Genomic DNA, 23,757 nt, shown 5'->3' on the forward strand with positions numbered 1-23,757 from the left:
GAACTATATACATTTTGTAAGGTATGTACCTTACTTTAGTTCAACAGAAAATTTAAGTTCTACATTAAGAGTTTTCTGAAAAGAAATGTGATTAAATGTTTAACTATCATGAACGTGGTCAGTTCCTGTGGGTCCCATGCAAGTCTTGTGTTCTTTATGTTATCTCTCTCATATATCATCTTAAAGAAAAATCCATCTGTTTATGTACTGTAAAAGTGGTTTCTTTCGCGTACAGAAACTTTCGTGGTTTCCATCGGTGCCGACTTTTTCGCGTGTGTTTAAATACGCGGTCGGTAATGATAGCGTTGTAACAAACGACGAGTTCAAAACATTTTCGCGTGATGTTAAATTTGAGGTTCAACCTCAAAGCGCGAAAAGCGCGAAAATAAAACCACCGCGAAAGAAACTACTTTTACAGTATTGTATGTGAGCTCCATTAGAAAAGTGAATGATTAATACTGTATGTAACTGTATACTTACAGTATCATCATTGCTGAAGTACAACTGTATTATTATCATACCTTTAGGTAACTATATCACCTCTTTCACTGTGTCCATACTGGAATTATACCATCACTATAGCAACAGAAAATGATATTTAGAACCCCACTCACTAAAAGTCATTATTTGCTATGTTATTACATCACAACAAGTGTTTGGTGCAAAAGGTACAAAGGTTTGTTTATTTATTTCTTATTTCATGCCAAGAAAAAAGAAACTCAGTGAAAATCATGAGACTGTGACATCTCATTCCATCCTAGTTGCCTATGATTTCGTTGTTACTGTATACCACCTTTTTTTTTCGTGAAAACGTATGAAACATTAGAATTCTAGGTGTTAATTACTTTATGTCATATTTGTATAAAACTTCTACCATTCTATTGGTTTGATTTTAAATTCCTTTAATCAAGCCTTTGTGAAGGTGGTCTGGGATTGCACCTTAAGTGAAATGCAAAAAGAAATGTCAGATGTTCAGCTCATATAGCCAGAGAGAAGTTGACCCACAGTTCACTGGAACATAATGAACAATGTGTCGAATGTGTGAGGACTGATTATATTGAAAAGGGATATTGCAAGTGGATAAATGTAGCACATATTCTAGATTACAGTGCAACCATCAGTGTAACAAGAGATAATCTTTGGATTAGTGATTTGACAGATAATGCTTCAGTCTGACATTGGTAGTTAATGGGATTGTGCAGTTTTGCAGACAACTGGTGCGCATTTAATACATCCCCACTTTTATACACAGCCTTCATTATTGTATTGCTTGGAGGTGAAATGATAACCCAAAGAGTTTGTCGAGAAGCAGAGAAAATGTTTTGAAATGACATCTAATCAGCCTGCCCTGGTGCAGATACACAAATTGCTTGTTATTGTTCCTGTGGGGGAAAAATGTAATATCAGAGTCAGGTGTTTTCTCGGTGCATATTAGTAATGTCTGCATATCCCCCCCCCCCCCCCCCCCCTTTGGCTTCTTTACAAAATGCCTAAAGAAGTTTGAAGAAGTGTCCAATTCCCCAAACAGCAAAAACCTGTTGGTATTCTCTATCCCCTCGCCAATCAAGTAATTGGTGACTTTTCAAAGTGACAGTGGAGCTTGCATTGTGGAGATGATTGAACTGGAGTTGCCATGGTAACCAACACACTTGATACATTTGTCTCCTCTCTTCTGTCTACATCGCTAACATCCGATGCCTTCTTAGCCCTGATTTTCAGAGGAACATGTCAGGGTTGCTTTGTGGTGTTCATGCAGAAATTTATAACTTGTTATGGAAGGGAATAGGCAATGGGGTTATTTATTTATTTATTTTTTTTTTTTGGGGGGGGGATCTGCTTCCTGAAAATAGAAGTAAAAAGTAACAAAACTTGCACCATTATTTTCAGGGCATCCTTTGATCTTGATTGTTGCTGTTGTTGTTGTTGTTGTTGTGTGTGTGTGTGTGTGTTTGTGTTAACAATTAGCAATGTTTAATAAGTTTACATTGGAGTCATATAAGGAAAATATATGTTTGTGTATATTTTGTACCTGTCTTTTGTCACAAGTGATTGTTATGATAGACTATAGAAGAGCTATTAAAAATGGAAGAAGAAAAGAAAAAATGCTAACTTCTTTCAACATAAGTGCAGTTACTAATTATAAAATCCAGAACACTTCATTGTCATCTGTTTTATGTACCATGATAATCAATGTTTTGTGAGAGATGAAAAAGAAGGTGAGAATGCTGGAAATTCTGATGTGAGAATAAGTTTTGCCTTGCATATACATCAAGGATATGTTAAGGCATTTGTAGTGTATATTTTGTTATTCTGTTGCCTGTGGGAACCTGGTAGGTCTTGAACAGGGTCTCAGGGGACTTCAGACTCTTGTAGGGAAGGGGTAAAATATTCCGTAAATTGTATCTTTCTGGCCTTTCCAGAACATTTGCATTACTATAGATCCTTTTGAGTATAGTATGAATGAAATGAATTATTTTATCTTATTTTCTTAGAATGTGACAAAGATAGGGCTATTGAAAAATTGGGTTTAAAAAAAGGGTCTCTAAGCCTTCTAGCAAGAGAGAAAATTTTAATGATTTCAATCAGAGTTCATATTCTTTTTTCTTTTCTTTTTTAGTATTTTCAATTGCCTATCAGCATATCAGAATGTGATATTAACATATTAAGGATTTTTAAAGTACATTGAATTAGGTACAGGTGTAAATGTCCAATCTTTCAAAATTTGTAAAACAAAACATCCAGTGGATTTTTTTTTTTTCCGCTCAGATTCTTCTCAAGATGCAAGCCATAGATAGGAATCCTTTAAAAGCAGACGCTTTCATGGTGTGGACATTTGTCACACATTTCATGCAACCAGAAACTGGCATGTTAATAAAAGTGTGCAAATAGTTTGATTTTTATTTGGTGTTTCAATTCCAGGGGATTAACAATTGAAATTCATCTTACCCAGCCTAGTGTGAAACATTACTTCCCAAAATATTTCCACTTTTACAATATTTTATGAGGTGTTTGCAGACTTTTGTTCCGTGGCATAAGTGTCAGTTTGACATAGATTGTGAAGACTTTTATTTCCCTCTTGTCTGTGTGTAATCCTTACAGGATGGATGATGCAGAAGCCTGCTTTATTTTGTCTCCACGAAACTTCATGGACAGATGCGAGGCCGTGAGTACTCAGATGTCCTCTCCACTGTCTCTTTGATCCGGATTCATCTCCGGTTATCTTATCCCAATTTCATCTTGAGGTTAGAGCCTCAGAAGTTGAAAACAATTTAATTTTGCCTTTCTTTTTCCCCTCTCAGCCTCTAATACTATGTGATAGTGATAGTCTTGCACTGAAGAAAACAGACAGATTTAGTTTGTGCTGTGGTGAAGAGCTAAATATTTCTCTATTTATCGTTACTCCATCAACAAAATTGGTGATATTGTGATATTCCCAAGCCTCTTGTCGAACAGAAGGATACATTAAATGACTGTAACAAGCAAGAGAAATTGTTCACTTGTTTTACCTCCCATTAGGAAATGGAGCTTGTGTGAAAATAAGCAATGATTAATATGTTTATTCAGTGTATCAACAATAAGATAGAAGACATTTGCACTAGACTGAGAACAATGATGTGCACTTTGATAAAGTAGACTGTAAAAATTTTGTTTACATTTTGAAAATTACATTATATCAATTCAAATAGTAGATTAAAACACTTATGGCATGGAGATGACATAGTTGCTGCTGTATCATGCTGTTTTCTGACATTTTATTTTTTTTTTAAAGGAAATTGACATTTCATTTTGTCATCATGATATTGCTTTCATGTTTGTCTTGTTGTCCACAAACTGTTCATCATGCTTTAAAAATATAGTACTAGCTTGCTTTAAAAATGTAGTACTAGCTTCTGCAAAAAATCAAAAGTTTACAATCCCAACTTTTGCACTGTGCACTTGTGCATGCCTGTGCATGGTATGAATTGTAAACTCAGCAAGTCTTTTTCACAAAGTGAACACTCTTCTGTTATTGTTTTTTGCTGATGGAAAACTTTAATATATAAACCTTCTGTGTGTCCAGGCTCATAGCTGTTATGTTCTGTGCTTTTTTTATCGTCATTTGGACAATTCCTACTAACTTGGTCAAAATTGGCCACTCAGGCACAAGAATTTGCCTCTGTCCAAGGGGATGAACATAGTTACACAATATGGGTTTAATAAGGAAAGTAAAGATTATCTCTGTTCTTTGGCAAATTGGCATCTTTACCAATAGGCAAAGAAACCAGTAGGCTTTCCAGTCAATGAAAAGAGCACAGTAAGAATGAGAGAACTCATCGGATGTTGATTCACAATTGCTATCAATTGCTATATGTAAGAATATAATATAAAGATAATTAACATCAAACTTTTTTCAAGTTAAGGAGTGATGCATCAGAAATTATAAACATCCAGGAATACTGCACAAGAAATAACTCAGAAACTAAAAGGAATCATCCAACAGTGTCACCTGCTTTGTGATTAAAAGCACTTGTATCTCGTCAAAATATCTTTAGATTCCATTTCATAGACTAACTGTAAAACATACCTCAGACCTGAAATTAAAAAAAAACACACACAAGCAAACTTGTGCAGTTATCTTCTTGCTATTTGAATAGAAAAGATATTGGAGAATTTATGATTTGTGTGAATCACATTTGTTGGTATAAATTGTGTATTACATGACAAGAGTCAACCAATTCATTCCTTTGTTTTAGAGCAGAATTAAAGCTTCTAAACTTTCTTCACATGCCATACTGTCTGTTAATAGGACAAAATGTTAGAACCTATTGTGGAAGATATATTGATATAACTTTGTGAAAGACTTTTTGCCTGTGCATGTATGACCAATTAATTTTTAAGCCTGTAATGTACTTGCCACTTACTGTAAGTGTTGTGTAATTAACACATCTAACTGTCTCATGCATTTTGCATTTTGAGATCCTTTCGGTAGTTATGAATTGTATTTTTATTTTCTGAGGAGTTTTCTCTGTTGTTTTGTTTACTTGGTACACAGCAAAACATGCAATTTGTTTTGTCTTTAAAATCTCCAAGGATTTTTAAAGCTGATCATTTGACAGTTTAATTGTACATGTAAGAGGAACTAATCTAATTGATGTATTCAGAGAATTAATTCTGACACCTTTGAGGTAGATCTATGATTCATTTTATTTTTCTGTTGCATCAAACATGTCTGTTGTTCTTCATCGCAACAAGATATTACCTAAGGATTGCTTTCCATGTTGCTCGCTGATTTTGCAGTGACTGATGCCTAAAAATATACAGTGATTGAAAAAGAAAAAGCACACAATCCTGATGTACAACTTTCAGCATGTGGCATGCATGATAAATGAATACTGATGGAATTTGTAGAGTTAGAGGGAGCATTTGGTTTTTTTTTTGCTAGTTCCACCTTTAAGTTCATGATATATTTAGCAGATATATGTGTGCTAATTCATAGTCACTAATCTGTTCGGTACAAAATTGATGGGCTCATGAAAAAGAGCCATATGTACAATGTAGGAATAACAGCTCTAGAGTTAACATACCTGAAAGACAAAGGACTTATTAAAACAGAATTCATGAAAGTACAGACCTTGTCATGCATTGAGTAAAACTCAGTCTGTTACTTTACCTTATTGTGTAGTATTGTATTCCTATCAGCAGTAGAGTGAAGAAGTCAATGCACAAAGCCGTTCCTAAAATACTTCCCTTGCATATCAAATCAAAAAAGAAATATTTTCGTGCTTGCCCCGGTAGACTCTTAATCAGAACTGTGTGCTTTCATATTCATACAGGCAATGGTGAATAGTGAGCGAGGCAATAACTTGGGTGGCCCTGCTACTAGGCAGGCCGCCCAAACCCTGCGAGACAGATGCGTAAGAGTGCCCTCTTTTGATCAATCTATGTAATTGGCCTCACTTTCATTTAAGTAGATTTATATGAATATGGTTATTATATAGCCACATAGAAGCAACATTACGATTGGCTCAAAATTGGATGACCACATGTCTCAGTATTGGTCCTGGATCTAAACCCAGTAATAGAAGCACAAAGAAAGGATCGAAACATGATATCCTGACATTTACCGTAAGAACAAAAAGAAAAAAAAAACTCTCATTCTTTCCCTTATCATGGCCATATTGTCAGCTGAGATCCAGAAGGACGCTATTGGCTTCTAAGATTTGAGCATGTATAGAAACAAAATAGTCATTTTTTGTGACATAAAGAGTTTATTCAATCAAAAATGTATATAAATCTATAAGCATTATTCCAAATGAAAAAAAAAATGTAATACCGCCCTTCTGGTTTTCAGCAGAGGATATTATGTTGATTTCTATCATTCATTTGGGAGTTTCTCCAAATTTTCCTCAATCAGAAGAACCATGCTTCTTTGCCAATATCAGTCCTTGCATTTTCCTCTTTTTTGGCATACATTAGCATACCTGTATCCTCATACAAATTGAGGAGAAATCAGAAGTAGATATGTTTGATCTCCCTTATGATATTTATTTCATCTTCAAACACAGACAACAACGTAAAAAAATCACAAAAAATGGCATACTATTCTAATCATTTTTAAGGAATATAAGTTTGGCCAATTGCATGTTCCAATATACCTTCACTTCCCTTTGTATGTAGCCAAATATTCATTCCTGTTTAAGTCTTGTGACTGTGATCTGGCAAAATTGTGAATCTCATTTTTTGGTAGTTTTTAGATGTTAACATATCAAAATTAAAACTTGTCATCTTTTGTTGGTTGTCATTAACATAGTTTTGAATTGTGTATAAGAACAAAAGTGAAGAAATATTGTTTCTTAGAACTAATGTATAACTAAGTATGACTTCATGATAGCGGTTAATAGATAATAGTAGTGTTTGCAAAGATAGTAGTTCTGCCAGATAAGTGCTGGATTCTTACACTCAAGCAGAATAACCTGCAGAACTATGTAAGTTTTAGATATGCAGTTTTGCAAGGCAACTTAGTCTATGAAGATAACACAATTATTCCTTTCCTTTGCCATGGTAATTTGTGTGCTGAGAACGAGCAGATTGTAGATTTTGCATTGCTAGTACAGCATGTGCATTATGAAACTGGATATAGGCCTACACTTATTTTTTGCCAGGTCATTAGAATCCCATTGGTAGCGTGTTTCAAGTATGGTATGGGCGATAAGTCAATACCACCTACAATAACACACTAGAGATGCTACAGATGTAGTTCTGCCAGCCACACAAGCTGTTTCAGTAGAGGAAAATGATCTTGCAAAACCATAAAACTTAAGTTACATACATTTGCTAAAAAAGAAGGAGAAGAGAGAAACAGAGTTAGCAACTTTTAGAGCAATATTTCTCAATTTAAGTATTTCTGCCTGCTAAGTGATTTTGTTGTTCCCTAACAGCTGCAAAATTTTAGCTTAATTTCTTAACAATGTTATGCAGTACATGGATACTTCAGACGCTATTTTTTTATCTATATAGAATATCATTGATCAAAATGCAATAATCAGAATAAAAGATAAAAGATGTCAAAAATTGAGATTACCCAGTTCTACCAGATCACTGCTCTGCTCAACTATCATGCCAATTTCCTGTCATTTGTGCCCAGTTGTCGTCTTCCATTCTTTTCCTCTGCCAGTACCAAGATATATCAGCATGGCCCTATAGCCCTCTCAACATTGACTTGAATAGAGAGAGTTGTTAGTTAATTGGCATAAACTATCTTTGCAGCTTTTCTTTCGTGCTTTAGACTGAGACAAGCAGGGCTTAGCCTCATTCTTGCGATGAAAAGTTTAAGAGTGTTAAAGCCATCAAGGCAATAGCAAGCATTAGATCTGCAATGCTAATGTTTATGATGCACCTTCTGCTGGATTGGACAGTGGGGACTGCTGTCTCGTGCATTTGCTAAGCAACTCCTTTTTTGCCTAATCGCCATGCATGTCATATTTTTAGCATTACAGATCTAAATCTCGCTAATGTTACTTTGCACTAACTGTAGCTAGACCCAGTGGCAGCAATGTCATTGCTACAAGCAACTGAAGAGTTTGTTTGCAAAAACAAAGTCCATATTTGCCAAATGGAGATATTTACGATTAATGGTCAAGAATAATAAAGAGAATAATAAGAAAAAAATTTGCTTCTTTTGACCATAACTTTAAAAATGTACCTTTACATGTAGTGACCGATTTATCATTTAAAAAGTATTATTTTGTACTTTATGATGGAGACCATACTTCAAAATCTCCAAAAATGGACTTATCGGTTTTTGCGAACAAACTCTTCAACTATATTGCAATTGCTGTTTATAATATATCTAAGGAAAAGTCTGGAAATTTTAACAAGAATCAAGAAAGTGAAAGTAAACTAAGCATGAAGTTTATGAAGCTGTATATGCCATATATTTTGTGAGTCTAATTCTTCAGTAATCAGGACTTCAAAAGAATGTCAAGAGTAGTTAAATTTGTGATCATAGAGTACAGTAATAAACAGAGAAATGCATGTATGCACATCATATTCGTGTCAGGATTAGAGTTAGTAATTTGTCTTGTTAAATTTGCAAATAGCCCTCAACCTTGGGAAATTTGTGCAAATAACAATTTTGAGAAATTTATTGCTTGTATAGGATTTTGTTTGTGTGTTAAAATCATATCTGCCCAATACATTTATGATATGTTACACCAGTATCCAGTGAGCAGTCAGTTTAAAAAAAAGTATTAAATAATATTGAAAGAGTAAGCTCAAAATTTCAATATGACTGTCCTGTGAAAATTCTGAAATCTCTTACAGAGAGATAAAAACATTAATATCATGAGGAAAAAATCATACCTCAATAATTGAAGTCTGAATTATCTGTAGCAAATTGTTGTTTTCTCTCATGTTATGAATTCAAGAATGACTCACATGTTAAGTAGATGGAAGTGAGGAGCATGAGTAAAAAAAAAGTGCATCAACCTTATTCTTTCTCAAGCTTGTGGTCTAGAGTAAAACAATGTACAACTGTCAATAAAGCAGTGTGTGATTCAACTCAGATTTCAATCTGTTGAGGACACGTCCCAGTATACTCGGGCATCAAGTCTATGGACAATGTGTGTTGTAGCAAAGTCAGTCCGTTCTCAGTGGGTTAAGAATTGACAGTTTATAGTAAACACATAGTGATTCATGAATGACACCCATTTGACTGAAGAAGTGGTTTACAGTATGCACCAAAACATCTGGGACATTGAGTTTGATGTATGTCTACCAAATTACCTTTAAGAAGTTTCGACCTACAGTACATGCTATTTAAGTCATATTTCAGAAGAATGACTTAATTAGACCTTTTTGAAAAAGCACCTAGAGATGATGTATATTGAAATATACCGTGATACACCCTGATGTCACAATCTGACTCACTTATCATTTTTGATTATTTCAAATCATTGCAATAGCTTTGAAACATTTTTGCGTATTTGTCAAGTTTTCTGCTAGAATATTATGCACGTATGTGTCCAAACATTGAATTTACATTTCATAAAATGACTTACACTCAGACCTTGCCATGGGCAGTTACAATTGTATCTTGCAATAAGACATTTTGATTTACCTGTTGAAAAGGGGATAAAATGAGTGTTCCTGATTGTTCTTTTGTCAGGATTTTTGACAAGACCCATGTCCAAGCTCTGGTTTATGATTTAGGTAACCTACTGATTTGAGACTGGAATACTATGAAGTCTAAACAATGGAATATATAGGGAAATATGCAATTTATGTGTGTGTGTGTGTGTGCATACTGTATATGAGGAGTTGAAATGGAAAAGCCAATACATCCTATTTTATCTATTTGAGATATAAAGAATTACATCTACTGAAAAACATAGAAAGTAATTGAAATATATGTGATGATGTAAGGTGAGAAAACATATTTTTGGAAGTAATATTATTTGGTGCTGCATTGTGAATGAACTACAATGCAGTTACATAATTTTTGAGTATGTTAAAGCCAACCTTCCATTTATACCCAAAGTGTTATGTTTTTCCCAGTCCTCTCTCCCTTTTTTCCAGCTGTATTGCATCATGTGTATACTAGTAAGAACAGTGGGAACTAAACTATATTACCAGCATGCTCATTGTCACCTTTACCATTTGATTTCATTTCAGTTATGGCTTTTGCTAGTGCTGTGAATAACCTTTTTTAGTTTAAATATTTATTTATGTCTTTTTTATAAACATATGAGTTGATGCATGCAGATGCCTTGCTTTAGTTTTGTCAATTTAGAACAGAGAATTTCTACTTTTTACAAAATTTGGTTACCTAACAAAACCAAGTCATTCATGACAGTGATGATGCTAGTAATGAAGTTGTTGATTATTGTAGAGCATTTGGTTTATTAGCTGTTGAAAATGTTCTGACCGTTGACCCAAACCTTATGTCATTATGATGTCATATCCTCTCAGGACCAGCAGACCATCCTGAGGACATGGGCAGTAAAGGACTTTGCCCCCAGCGTCCCTCTCTACATCCAGATCTTGAAGCCGGACAACCGATTTCACGTCCAATTTGCAGGTAGAAGACTCATTCCAAAGCATTCTCCATGAATTTTCCTTGCTTTGTAAATACATTTGTAACTTAGAAGGCTGGTTTTCTGCATTCCATGTTGTTACACATTCTTTGGGTATGATTTAGCTGTGTGAATTACCAATGTCGATTTTGATGACCACCCATACATAGCTCCATTTAAAACCTACATCCAGCTACATTGTAGGAGAACAGGAGGGGGGGGGGGTACAACTTGTTACTTTTCAAGAAATTTCTGTTATGTTTCTGTGTACCATGCCAATTTCTGCACGTGAGGAAAGTCTGTTCAAATTCATGTAGATGCAATGAATATGATATAGATTCATTGCCCCCTATAAAATTTGTATCCATCAAATTTCTTCATGATTTACATGGCTTCTTGAAACCTATTGTGTAGCCAAACATGACAAAAAAATTTCAAACTACTTATTAAAGGAAAACTGACTTTAGGTAGGAAGGTCTCAAGATTTATCAATCTTATCTTAAAGAATATCATTATGTGTGCGTTGCCATGATACTGCTTTTCATACAATTGTTATCATTATCGCTATCACTGTCACTGTAACTTTAACTACCACTAATTCTATTAACTAATCTTACAATTACCAATGCTACTGCAGATTAGTACTTCTAGCACTTCAACTGTATTGACTCCTACTACTAATTTCATCACTGCTACTACTTGTTCTACAACTATTACTGTTACTCAGCTTTGAGATAGTACGGTAATTACTGCAGTTCTTCCAACAACTACTGTATAAGCATCACAACAGTCAGTGTTATGATAGTCTGACATCTTCATCAGTGTTTACACTGTTCATTTTGATTTGGCACGTTCAGGGGCTCATAATGTTTAGATTCATGGAGTTGTGAGCAAATCTTGTTCCCATGGTTACAAAGAGAATGGAGAAAGAATGATGAGGAGCTGGAGGCATACATCATGACAATTACCCCCTGGCTAAATACTGGTTTAACTCTTTATGTGCCATGGTGGAAACCCCCTGTGTGCCACGTTATTCTGAGACACGAAAGTAGCCATGCTTTGAGAAAGAATTCTGCTTTTACAATTCGTATAACTTCTACAAATTTCTGTTAAGGTGGACATAATAGTCAGCAAAATTACAGAGGATTGCCAATTAAGCTTTGCTTCGATATAAATTGTATGACAAATTTATTTTCAGTTTGTCTTTTGAATGACCAGTTGCTACATTAAAGGCATGACTTTTGCACATAAAACCGTGACAGAAACTACAATGCACGCAAATCTAGTCGGGAACACCGCTTGATAGTCAATCACCATGCACATAGAATGCAAGCCGTATGTGAGAGGAACAAAAGCGCAAGAAACGCTTTCATTGTACTGCTGGATTAGTGATTTATCGATCGGTTTTGGCGGCTTTGTTTGTTGAGCAGAATATGTGAAGTTGGCACGGCGTCGACTGAGTCGGACGCGCGAATGTGGCACATAAAGAGTTAATAGTATGAAACGGTTAAAGTAAAGATTAGGGTTAGGTTAGGGTTAGAGTCTGGGTTAGGGTTAGGATTAGGTTTAGGAGTAGGATGAGGATTAGGATTAGGGGAAGGGTCTGAGGTAATTGCACAGAGGGTACACTAATTGCCCTAGACCCACTGGAATTTATTGCTCGACATATGTGCCTGCTTTTAGATCATGTGGTCTGTGAGGATCAATTCAAGTATGCCCTGCTGGCCAACAACTGTCTGTGCCCTGGTACATCCACCTTTGTTACCCTGCTCATCCATACATCCAGAGGAGTGTAAGTATAAGTACATGTAGAAGTGAGAACATTGCTATTGGCTATGAATATGCATATTGTCAGATTCTTATGAATATTCATATCATCATTTATGGCTTGCAAAACTGGGATAGTGTAGAGACAGAGAAGTTAAATCATCATGAATTAGTAGGAATGCGTGTTGTTATAATACTCTTATTGTCAATTATCTCATTCTTCCCTGATCCACTCACAGCCTCATTACATCTATTCAATAAATCCTTGAAAATATTTCTTAGGCTTTATTTGATTATCTATAAATAGCTACCTTCCTCAACTGCTAAATCTCTTTTAGCTATCTTAATAGATTAACTGATCTGATCCTGAACTTTAGTATTCATGTGATGTTTGGACTTTTGCAAGAGTGTATTTCATTCATCCTGCTAAATTTCTTGTTCACTTCTCATGTGGGTAGTAATATGGGGCAGGACTTATGAACTTTAAAAGTCTCGTAAAACAAAATTGTAGGTCATGTATATTCACTTTGTAATCAAAATAACTCAAAGCTTTGTGTTGACATACAATGAGCACTGTTCTGATGTTAATTAAATATCATAACAATAATAATCATACTCTATATATTATTTGAAAATGATTATGTTAAAGAGAGAAAGCACCAGGATAGTAAAATTCAAAATACTTGTTTTCTATTTATCAATATTTAACTCATTTCCTCTGTGAATCTGAGGGAATTTATACAAAGTTTGTTAGGATTTTAGGATCTCTTGGGGTAAGCTTGGCAAATCAAATAGGTGAAATGATCTGTGATAAAAATTGATTATTAATTGTCTTTCATCCCCTCCCCCCCCCCCAAAAAAAAAGGGGTGTTAGCTTTGAACCTGTCACTTTTATCCATGTTTTGTTTCCTCATCAGAGAGGGGTGTGATGCCTCTTCTCAGTGGCAGAGAAGCTACGGCCGTTGCTCCGGTAACGAAGTTTATCACATTGTCCTTGGCAACAGCAAGTTTTTCAGTGAATACGAAAGGAAGAGCTTTACGTATGCATCCTTTCATGCTCATAAAAAGTAAGTATCTTTGTTGTGTCAGAGGTTATTAAAATTTGTTAATGATATGTAACTGTATGATTATAAACTTTTGTTAAAGCCATCGTAGTGAGTACTCTAGAGACCACTCCTTTTTTGCTTATACACCTGTATATCTCACTGTATGTGATAGGCATGATTAGACAGATAAAATTCAGATCATGGTAAAGATGGATTGCTTTCAAATTCACAATATTTTGCAAGACAAACAGCACATAAGTATATCGCTACTGCTGTTTCTTTGATGCATCATTCATTGATGCTAATTTCCCGATATTGCTTTCTTTTGAAATACAGAAATGGGAATTTCCATCTCTTTGGGTTGTTGCTCTTCAATTTCTTTAGCTATACACTGTCGAGACATCTCAAATCTCCTGTTTATGTAAAACACTAATGATAATAGCGATAATAATATAGAGACTCTTATAACGCACTCATTCTACCTAAAAAGATACTGTGGTATATCTGATTATTGCACTTTTTATGCCTTCCAGACGTTAGATATTAGCAATGGATTTGGACTTATAAGTTGAAAAGGCTGCTTGAGAAACTACAGGAGAATTGTAGTACCTTTTGATTGGTTCCACAACTTCAGATATGGCGTATCCCTGGTGGGAATTAAGAAGAGTGATGAGACAGCCAGGATTCAGCTGAACCCAGGACCAAGGCACATCATGCGTGCCTCCGACACCTGCTACTACATGAACATCACGGCGGAGGAGAACTCCTCCTTCATCCTACGTCACCCTAACAACGAGGAGAAGGACAGCAAGGAGAGCAAGATGGACAAGTCACCCAGCTACGTCTACGACAGCAACGGCACCGGCACGTCCCGCGTGGAGAGCGCCATCGCGAGTGTTGGTATGCATTAAATTGCAACGATGATAAAGAAAATCTGTACAGTAATGATCCACAATTTGTTGCGATGATAAGGATGGTAATAATAAAGATGATGATGATGTTGATTAAAATAATGGAGATAATGTTGGTGAGGTTAATGATGTCGGTGTAGTAGTAGTAGATGCAGTACTGACCAGTAGGTACAATGTAACTAGTAGTAGTAGTAGTAGTAGTAGGTAGAGGTATAGTAGTCGGGGGAGTAGGAGTACAGTGTCGTGGCATCCTTGTTAATATAACCAACATATTTGCATATGTGACATCTATGTGCACTCGGTTGATTGTGTTTTTAAATCTAACCATCATGATAGGGTCGATGGCCTTGGAGCTGCACCATTTTGGCAGCACGCGGTCCAGCACTGGGGGGCAAACGTCCCCTTCTCCCGGGGGCTCAGCGCTGGAAGCAAGATCCAAGGAGGAGCCTCCCCTTGGGAGGAGTGCAGCCAGTAAGTCATTAGTGTCCCCAGATGATGTCATAACTATGATTTGTTACCATGGTTACACATTTCCAGGTAGCTGGGCTCTATCACGCAGTTTAGAAAATACATTCTCTTTTTTTTTTGACAAGATACATTTTCCACAGAGATTGTACTTTATAGGAGCCATGAAGCCTTGAAATGTTTTCCTTGACTTTCATTTCACTTTTACAACGTTACATGATTTAATATACATCTCAAGTTTTGTTTTTTCTGATTGACTATTCAAATATACTAAATGGTTATACTGCTGCCTTTTACAATCTAGCAAAAATAAAATAAAGCTGTAAAACACATCCTCATCGGATGTCTTCATGATACCAGCAGAAGTTTGGTAAATGAAACTTCCAAGTAATTGTCATTATTATATCTCTCTTTCTTGCAGCGGGCCTTAGAGTTGACATCCCTCCAAGGAGCTCCATGGATCAGGCCATGGATCGCAACCATCTCATGCCCCCCGGTGGGGACGACTCCGGCGGGGGCGGGTGCGTGGGCTTTCACATCGGGCCGCCCACAGATGTCGGGGAACCAGCCCCGCCCAGGGGGAGGGAGGGGCGTCGGCCATCTATCATGCCAGTCCTGGAGATGATGTCATCCGATCCCGAGGATGACCAAGTGAGGGACGAAAGGCCGCTCCAGGCGCAGAAGCAGGTTGCCATAGAAACAGAAGACGTTTCAGTTTGGGATGAGGAGGATCCGTAAGTATATAGTTGCTTGAATACATGATATCATATGTAATCAAGTAAATAAGGGATTGTCTCTCTGGGATATTTAAGCTTTCTTAAAAAAAAACATGGTTTGTATCTGTACACTATTCATGATTAACTTAAAGTAAATGTTCAGTATTTCAATCCATCCCTCTTGTGAGATATATGCCCAAACTACTTTAAAATAGCAAAAGTGACACCTACAAATAAGGAAGACAACCAACATGATAACTAATAACCAATTAATATAAATTCTTCAAAATATGCCAAAAGCCTTTGAAATAGTAATCTGTAATAGTCTATATGATTCAAATTTAAAGGTTTGAAAAAAAAGTTACCCAATCCAAATAATTTTTATGAACTTTTTTTTCATAGCTGAGACCAAACATCATTACCATTAACCATCATAAATCCTATTGTTTTTGTTTTCCTGGTACTTGACAACAAAAATGTGCTATAGGAAATAAAATTCACTTGGATGAATATAAATGCCTTTAATGAATATATGTGACCGTGCATCACAAAACGAACAAAAAGTTGCACCCCTTGATTTTACATGAGAACTCAAAAAAAGGTGAAATTGTATTTTCTGAAAGAGCTATCCTTCTTCAACGTTATTCTTAAGTTTGGGATCACAACATGAATGGGAATATGTGTTTTGAGCAGTTTTTCTACAACCCTTTTTGGGGGGAGAGTAGAATGATCAGCTATGTCGTAGAGGCCCCCTTTCATTTCTTGAAATCCTTTGCATACTCTTCACTTTTAAGTCTAATAACTTTAAAAAGGATAATGCTACTGCTTTGAAAGTTGGCATTAATTATGGACAGAATGTGTTAATCAAGCATGCTTAATTTCAGCTTAATCTGGTAATTCCTTCATTGTTGTTGCTCCGGTTGTTTACATCCTGTGTTTTGTCCCTCTCATCACACAGCTAGCACGGCTTGATAAAAGATTAAGCACTTGAATAGACCCTGTACTTCAGAGCCTCTTTTCTCAGTTCACACTTTTCCACATCATGTGCTTTCTTTCCAGTATTTAGATAGGTTAGGGAAGTCCATTTGAATTGAGTTATACATCATTTTAAAGCTTAGAGTGTGCTCTTTCAGAATCTGCCCTTAACTAAAAATCCATGTCTGGCGACTTTTTGTTGGTTTTGTGATGCAGGGTCACATATGTATAATACTTGATTGGGAGAAAATGGAATGTAAAAGAAAATTCTCAATCACCTGTTTTAATTTTTCTCCAGCTGGACCAAAGGACCACCTCCCCTCATCCCATTCATTGGATACCAACCTGGAAATTGTCATCTCCTCTCTAAGCCAAAAGGAATGTGCTGTCTGGAGTTAGATCAGGTAAACATCATCCGTTCTGTGTCCTGTATTGACTGAAGAAACCCCAACTAAACCACCAACTGAGATTAAAGTACTGTTGATAGAGTAATGAACACCGATTTAGTCCTTGGGTATCCATCCACCATGGTCAAACTTTGTCCTGACTTTAATCTGTAATTTGCAGGGTACACTGAAATCATTGTTGCATCACAATGTCCTCTGTTTAGCCCTGTTCTTCTAATGTGTGTCTTTAAATTTGTCTCTTCTCTTTTTTTCCATGCATGAAATTATTATTTCACAGCATTTTTCTGCAGATAATCTCATCACAGATGCCTTTATTTTTGTGAATGTCAACAAGGTCTTGTGTCAAACTATGTGCCATTTTCTAGTGTTCTGCTCAACCTGTTCATTCTTATTTCTGGACCCCCCCCCCCCCTTTTGTAGCCTTGTGAACACTCCAGCTGGCGACATGCGGCAGAGTACAACTGGCCCAATAACTGCATCATCCTTGCTGTGGAGTATGCAGCCATGAGCATGGTGGACTTCATCGTGCCTCTCCGGGCCCACTGGAGGCCAAAGCACACTCTGAAGCCTATAGTCATCCTTGTAGAGAAGAGGTACATGCTTCCTCCCTGCACTTTATGATATATTCAAAAGCTTGGAAGTGCTACAGCTGTAACTCCATTTTCCACAATATCATGCAAGTGTGTGTATACGTGGGTGGAGGAGGGGGATGAAGACATGTTGAGAATGAAATGTATATCTTGATAGCAATCATCTCCTGTTTCTACAGGAACATCCAAAGAGAGTTTAAACTTGTTCTACTTATATGACTAAGATGAATTGTTTAATAGACGGAACCATCCTGGCAGCACATGCATGCACCATTACTAGGGCATCCCCTGTGCGCAGGTGTATAGTAAATGCATGATAAACATTGATTCTAATGTGGTACCACAATGGATTGGTCTCTTGGGTCACATCCACTTTTCTCTTCTATCAGTAATGATGAAAATTAAGAATGATTTCAATGGAGATCAATTTAAGCAATGCTAAGCGGATTATGTCATGACTTGTGAGATCACATGAGTTTCACAACTTTTTGATGAGCTTGCAGGTTTAATATTCTTCACTTTTTTCACTGTATTTCTCTTTGAGCAGACCAGACACCTGTTTCCTTGAGTGCATTGCAGCTTTCCCCATGGTGTACTACATGATTGGAAACATAGATGTGTAAGAATTTCTCAATGTCTCTTTATATTTTTAAATCCTTTTGCCAACTTTCAATAATTTACAAGGTAATAGTATTGTAAGCTGTATAGTGATATACATCTACAATTGTATATACATGCTAACATTCTGTTTTTTTATTTCAATATTGTCATTCATTTACACTCCTTATTTTCACTTTTTTTTCTTTTGCATTCTCCACCTTACATTCATGCAAGTCTACAATGTTATGATGCATGATTGATGATTTCTGTAGTGCATATGCCTCACAATGATAATACATACTGAGTACATTTTGAATGATGCTTTTTTTTGTGGGTATGTATGAAAATATGCAGAGAACATGGTAATCAAGCGAAAAAGTTTCCAAACTTTTTTACATGTGTCATATAGTGACAAACTTGGTGATTTCTGATTATTTGTTTTTCATCCAAAATGAGATCCACACCTAAAATCAGAAACTTTCATTTTTCATGGTCCTATATAGTGTAATCTCTCCCTTGTAAATGTATGAATATATGAATATTTCCATACACATAAATGTATAAATGTATACATGAATAGAAAAATAAATATATGTATGTATAAATGTAAAAATATATTAGAATATTTAAGTATATAAATGTATAAATATATAAATATGTAGATATATAAATATATGAATATCTCGATGTGAACATGTGTATATATGAATATATGCACTCAATGTATTTAATATGCTCCTTTTCGTCACTGTATGTCCTTGCACCACCAGGTTGGATGACATCCTCCGAGCCGGTATCCTCCAATCAGACACAGTAGTAGTGGTGGACAAGGAGTCCTCCAAGCTAGCAGAGGAAGACTACATGGCTGATGCAAACCAAATAGTTGCAGCGCAGTATTTGTTCAAGTGAGCTCCCCTGTCTTTACCAGTGTAGTTCCAAAATGTCATCATGATTTTACATTTGAATAGGAACCACAGGGCTCCATGGAAAACAATAAATTCATTGAAAGTGGTCAAGCAGATGTTGATGATTAATAATTTTTATAACAAGAGTGAGTTAACCAAAGAGAGCTACAGTAGTTGTTACACAATCAAACATTTGTGGTGAAAATGATTCGTATTCAAACATCAGAACATTGCAAATAGAAAAGGCATATATGTTCAACATTTGGATATTACCGTGAAATTATGGGAAACTGATTTAAAGACGATGGTGTGATGACATCTATTCACAGCATACAAGGATGGTAGTGTTTATGTAAGTGTTTGGTAGCTGAATCCAAAGTAATTATTGTTTCATCATGTCTTTATGTGATATAAATCACCTTAAGCTTGTGAATAGTCACTGTTCTTTATTGTCTTTTACTATGCAAATGGATTTCTTTCATTACCTCCTAATATACAGCTCAAATAGATAAAGCTTTTTTTTTTTAATGTCTCCTCTGCTCCTTGTAGGTTGTTCCCACACATTAGTATCATCACCGAGCTCACTCATCCGTCCAACATGAGATTCATGCAGTTCAGAGCCAAGGATTTCTATGCACTCAAAATGGCTGAAAAACAGAAGGTACAATTTGTATGCACTCAACAAAAAAAAGAGAATATATTTTCCATTTCTAGAATGTGTGCTTTGGTACTTCTTTCCGTGGTATTCATTAATGACTTTAATTTTTTTCTGTAATGAATTCTAAAGCAATTCTTGACACATTCGTGATAATTTGGTGTAAAAAAAAAGGTGTATGATTACCAGTCTTTGTTCCTTTTTTGTGTTTTTATTTACATTTGTATTTTAAATGAACTCATTCATTAATTCATTGATCAACTGACTGGGTATTTGTTTTATATTACTGAATTTGATCACCAATTTAACTGTTCAGTCGATCATGCAAATCATTCACACCAGCAAACCTGATGTTCTGGGGGATTTTCTTTCTGAAGAGCTGCAGCATAGAACAATTAATCAATATAATTGTTCTGAAATTATGTTCTAATAACTAAGTCATGAATACACCATACATGTTTTGCATGACATTTTTGGTAATGTTTAAATAAGATAGACATACAATGCTACTTCATTCTGTTCCTTTTTAACAAATGTCTGTCACTTCACAGTATGAGTAGCTATTCGAAATAGATTTGAAGTTGAGTGTTTAAATTGCACTGAGGTGTACTTAACCATATCAAATCGCTTAACACAAGAAACAAGTCAGATATTTTCATAGCATGTTAAATTACAGCAAAATTTGGTTGAGAAATATTTCTTTGAAATGCAGGTACCAAATTGATTTTGTAGCAGTGATCAAGCTGACATTTTCTTTGATATGTGCCTACTTTTTTTAACCCCCATCGTGGTTCTTGTGTCATTCCACAGAAAGAAAAGGAGAAAGGCTCCAACATCTCGTACATGTTCCGGCTTCCGTTCTCAGCAGGCAACGTCTTCAGTGCCAGCATGCTGGACACGCTACTCTACCAGTCCTACGTCAAGGACTACATGATTAGCTTCACCAGGCAGCTACTGGGCCTGGACCAGGCACCGGGTTCAGGATATCTCTGTGAGGTATGTAGTTGAATTTAGACTAGCTGTGTGGGAAAGTAAGTCCATTGGGGCTTTTTGAGCAAGTCCATTATGCTGGCCCTTGTTACATGACTGTATGGTCTATCCGTAACTTTTGAGGAGTATACCTTTTAGGGTTGTTTTGTGAATCAAGTCCTTCAAGGTACTTGTAGATGTGTTTCTCTGTGTTTTATCATGGAAAGGGTCTGCTGATGGGCTACTTATTTCTGTATAGGGCTGTGAAGCAAGTTATGTGAATTAGACTCCAGTTTTGATTTAGTGATTGAGATTGTTAGGCTAGTTGTATAGGGTAAGTCTTATTGGTGTAGTCTAATGAAGTACATGTAGGTCTAATTCACTACTTACATTAGTTAGGTGATTACCTCTTCATTGGTTTGAGAGGTGTATCAAATAGGTTCACTTTAATAGCTAGTTGAGTGAGATAGTGGGCTCTTAATTGTTTTGTGAAGATATGTCATAATTCATGCAAGGCATGGTTAAACTGAGTCATTCGTGTGAGGAAGGCCTTTTAGGCTCTTTGTGTGAGTTGTGTCTGTTGAGCTGTTTGTATGAGGTAGACCTATGAGTTGCTGGTTTAATGAGATCTACCAAAATGTCTACATGAGGTATATCCATTTGGTGCAGTCAAAAATAGTTACAATAAATGCAAATCCTTTTACTTGTCATCTCTTCATTCACTCTTCTTTCATTCATTCTATCTGTCCATCCTATACAGCTGAGAATAACCCAAGAGGACATGTGGATTAGGACCTATGGCAGACTCTACCAGAAGCTCTGTTCTACCACCCATGAGATTCCCATTGGTCTCTATAAGACACACACACACTCAGACAACAAGTCGGAGGTATGATCACAAAGTTGGCTTGAAAACAAGACCTGTTGCATTGAAGTTGTATTGTTAATTGTACTCATTTTAGTGTATTCAGCAATCACTGTACCCTATCTATCATGAATAAACACATAATGCTGTTGCAGTCATGTGAAAAACTTCAACTGCATGATTAAACATATTTCTGTAAGCTGGTCTATTGGATTAGTGGGTGAGGATCATGATAATGAGGCCTTTTTCACTTTTCTTGACACTCAGTGAAACGTGTAGATGAATGAAATAGATATACATTGTAGATGAATAAAATTTTCATGGCATTATTTTTGTGTTATAATGAAAACCTGATTCTAGTCTGTTCAGATTTATTGCAAGTTAAACAAAGAAAATAAACTCATTGATGTACAAAGAAAACATTTAAAAACATATGAAGAGTTTGTTCGCAAAAGCCGATAAGTCCATATTTTCCAAATGGAGATATTTGCGATTAAATGTCAAGAAAAATAAAGAGAATTATAAGAAAATTTTTGCTTCTTTTGACCATAACTTCAAAAATGTGCCTTTATATGTAGTGACCAATATATCATTTAAAAGGAATTATTTTGTACTTTATGACAGAAACCGTACTTAAAAATCTTCAAAAATGGACTAATCGGTTTTTGCAAACAAACTCTTCATATCATTAAGAACAAGTTTTGACTACTGTAAAAGTGGATATTTTCGCGCGACTAATTTTTCGTGCTTGGCAGGTTAAGAAGAGTTTTGCGTATTTTTAAATCCGCGGAATCAAGACATCACGCACAGGACCATTTATGGCAAGCAATGATATTTGTGTGCTCTTATTTTTATACCCCCGCCAAACGAAGTTTGAAGGGGGTACATAGGAATCAGCGGACGGTCGGGCGGTCGGGCGGTCGGGCGGTCAGGCAGTCGGGCGGTCGGTCCGTTGCAAATCTTGCGTCGCGAACTACTTCCTCAGTTTTCAACCGATTCCCATAAAACTTGGCACAGATGTGTGCCTTGGGTTGTAGATGTGCAAGACGTATTTTTTGACAGTACCCAAAAGTACGTTGCCATGGTAACGGCATATTATGGGCAAAAATGGGTACAAATCTTGCGTCGCGAACTCCTCCCACAGTTTTTGATCAATTTTTATGAAATTAGGTACAGATGTTCATCTGAATATGTTAATGTGCAAGACACATATTTCCGCAGTGGCAAAAAGTGCGTTGCCATGGTAACGGCATGTTATTGGTAAAATATAGGGCAAAATGCTTCATGGCAAAACTGCTTCATCAGTGTTCTTCCAATTCTCATGGAATTCATATTGAATGTTTGTCTTAGGATATAGGTCAGCATGACACATTTCTTGACAGTGACAAAAAGTATGTTGCCATGGTAACAGCTCACATATTATGAGCCAAAATGATGGAAAATTTTGTGTTGCAAACTACTTCCTCAGTTTTTGCCCAATTTCCATGAAACTTGGTACAGATGTGTGCCTTTGGTTGTAGATGTGCAAGACGCATTTTTCGACAGTACCCGAAAGTACGTTGCCATGGTAACGGCATATTAATGGCAGAAGATCAAGGAAAGATCTTGCGGATTTAACTACTTCCTCAGTTTTTTGACCAAAGCTTATGAAATGTTGTTTTGACCAAAGCTTATGAAATGTTGTTTGGCGGGGGTATAACCAGTCGCTGTAGCGACATTTCTAGTTGTGCTAGTTTCTGGTTGCACGAAATGCGCGAAAATTTCAACACTGCGAAAATTTCCACTTTCACAGTACCCGTCGTGTTGTAATGTTAACCAGTTGCTGTAGGGTGGAGTGAGGTCAGAGGCATAGACATGAAGCCCAAGTATCCTAATTGCCTTTTTATCCTATCTCTGTTTGTCTTTCTGTCTGTCTGTCTATCTGTATGTCTGTGTGTCTGTTTATATGTCTGTGATTGTCTGTCTGTTTAGTTGTCAGTGACGATAGAGGACGATGACAGCTCTTCTTCCGGCCAATCAGAGGAGAGGAAAGAGATCGCCCACCTTGTCAGGCAGAAGATGAAGAAGCTGGAAATTCCTCCTGAGGAATATGGTAGGAAAAGTGATGATAAGAATATAAATTCTAATGTAAAATACATTCCAATTTTCATGTTTACAGCTTCTCTACAGTGGAAATGAAATATCATTTAATTTCCACTGAACTGAAGTTGCAAATATAAAAATGGGAAAACTTAAATGCAGTATTTACATTATCACCCAAAACTGCAGTTTCTGCTGCCAACATTGGTGAGTGTTGGCACTGAGATTTGAAAATTTTCAGAAATGTTGGCATG

The 23,757-nt window shown here is 36.2% G+C and overlaps 1 protein-coding gene across 1 annotated transcript in view; it reads left to right on the forward strand.

Annotated features, from left to right (window-relative positions):
* Positions 1–23,757, forward strand: part of LOC139735107 (potassium channel subfamily T member 2-like) — a 268,472-nt gene that overhangs the window by 242,572 nt on the left and 2,143 nt on the right. Inside the window, exons 14-28 of the mRNA XM_071645878.1 lie at positions 3,100–3,163; positions 10,450–10,558; positions 12,237–12,345; positions 13,238–13,387; positions 14,001–14,266; positions 14,614–14,748; positions 15,164–15,476; positions 16,732–16,837; positions 17,261–17,433; positions 17,978–18,049; positions 18,801–18,935; positions 19,485–19,596; positions 20,401–20,586; positions 21,320–21,448; positions 23,396–23,516. Of these exons, the coding sequence (XP_071501979.1) occupies positions 3,100–3,163; positions 10,450–10,558; positions 12,237–12,345; positions 13,238–13,387; positions 14,001–14,266; positions 14,614–14,748; positions 15,164–15,476; positions 16,732–16,837; positions 17,261–17,433; positions 17,978–18,049; positions 18,801–18,935; positions 19,485–19,596; positions 20,401–20,586; positions 21,320–21,448; positions 23,396–23,516 (2,180 nt within the window). The remainder of the gene's footprint in view (positions 1–3,099; positions 3,164–10,449; positions 10,559–12,236; positions 12,346–13,237; positions 13,388–14,000; positions 14,267–14,613; positions 14,749–15,163; positions 15,477–16,731; positions 16,838–17,260; positions 17,434–17,977; positions 18,050–18,800; positions 18,936–19,484; positions 19,597–20,400; positions 20,587–21,319; positions 21,449–23,395; positions 23,517–23,757) is intronic.

Source organism: Diadema antillarum, unplaced genomic scaffold (genome assembly GCF_040938485.1).
Source record: "Diadema antillarum isolate AM-2024a unplaced genomic scaffold, OU_Dant_1.0 seq00000563_RagTag, whole genome shotgun sequence".
Taxonomy (NCBI): Eukaryota; Metazoa; Echinodermata; class Echinoidea; order Diadematoida; family Diadematidae; genus Diadema; species Diadema antillarum.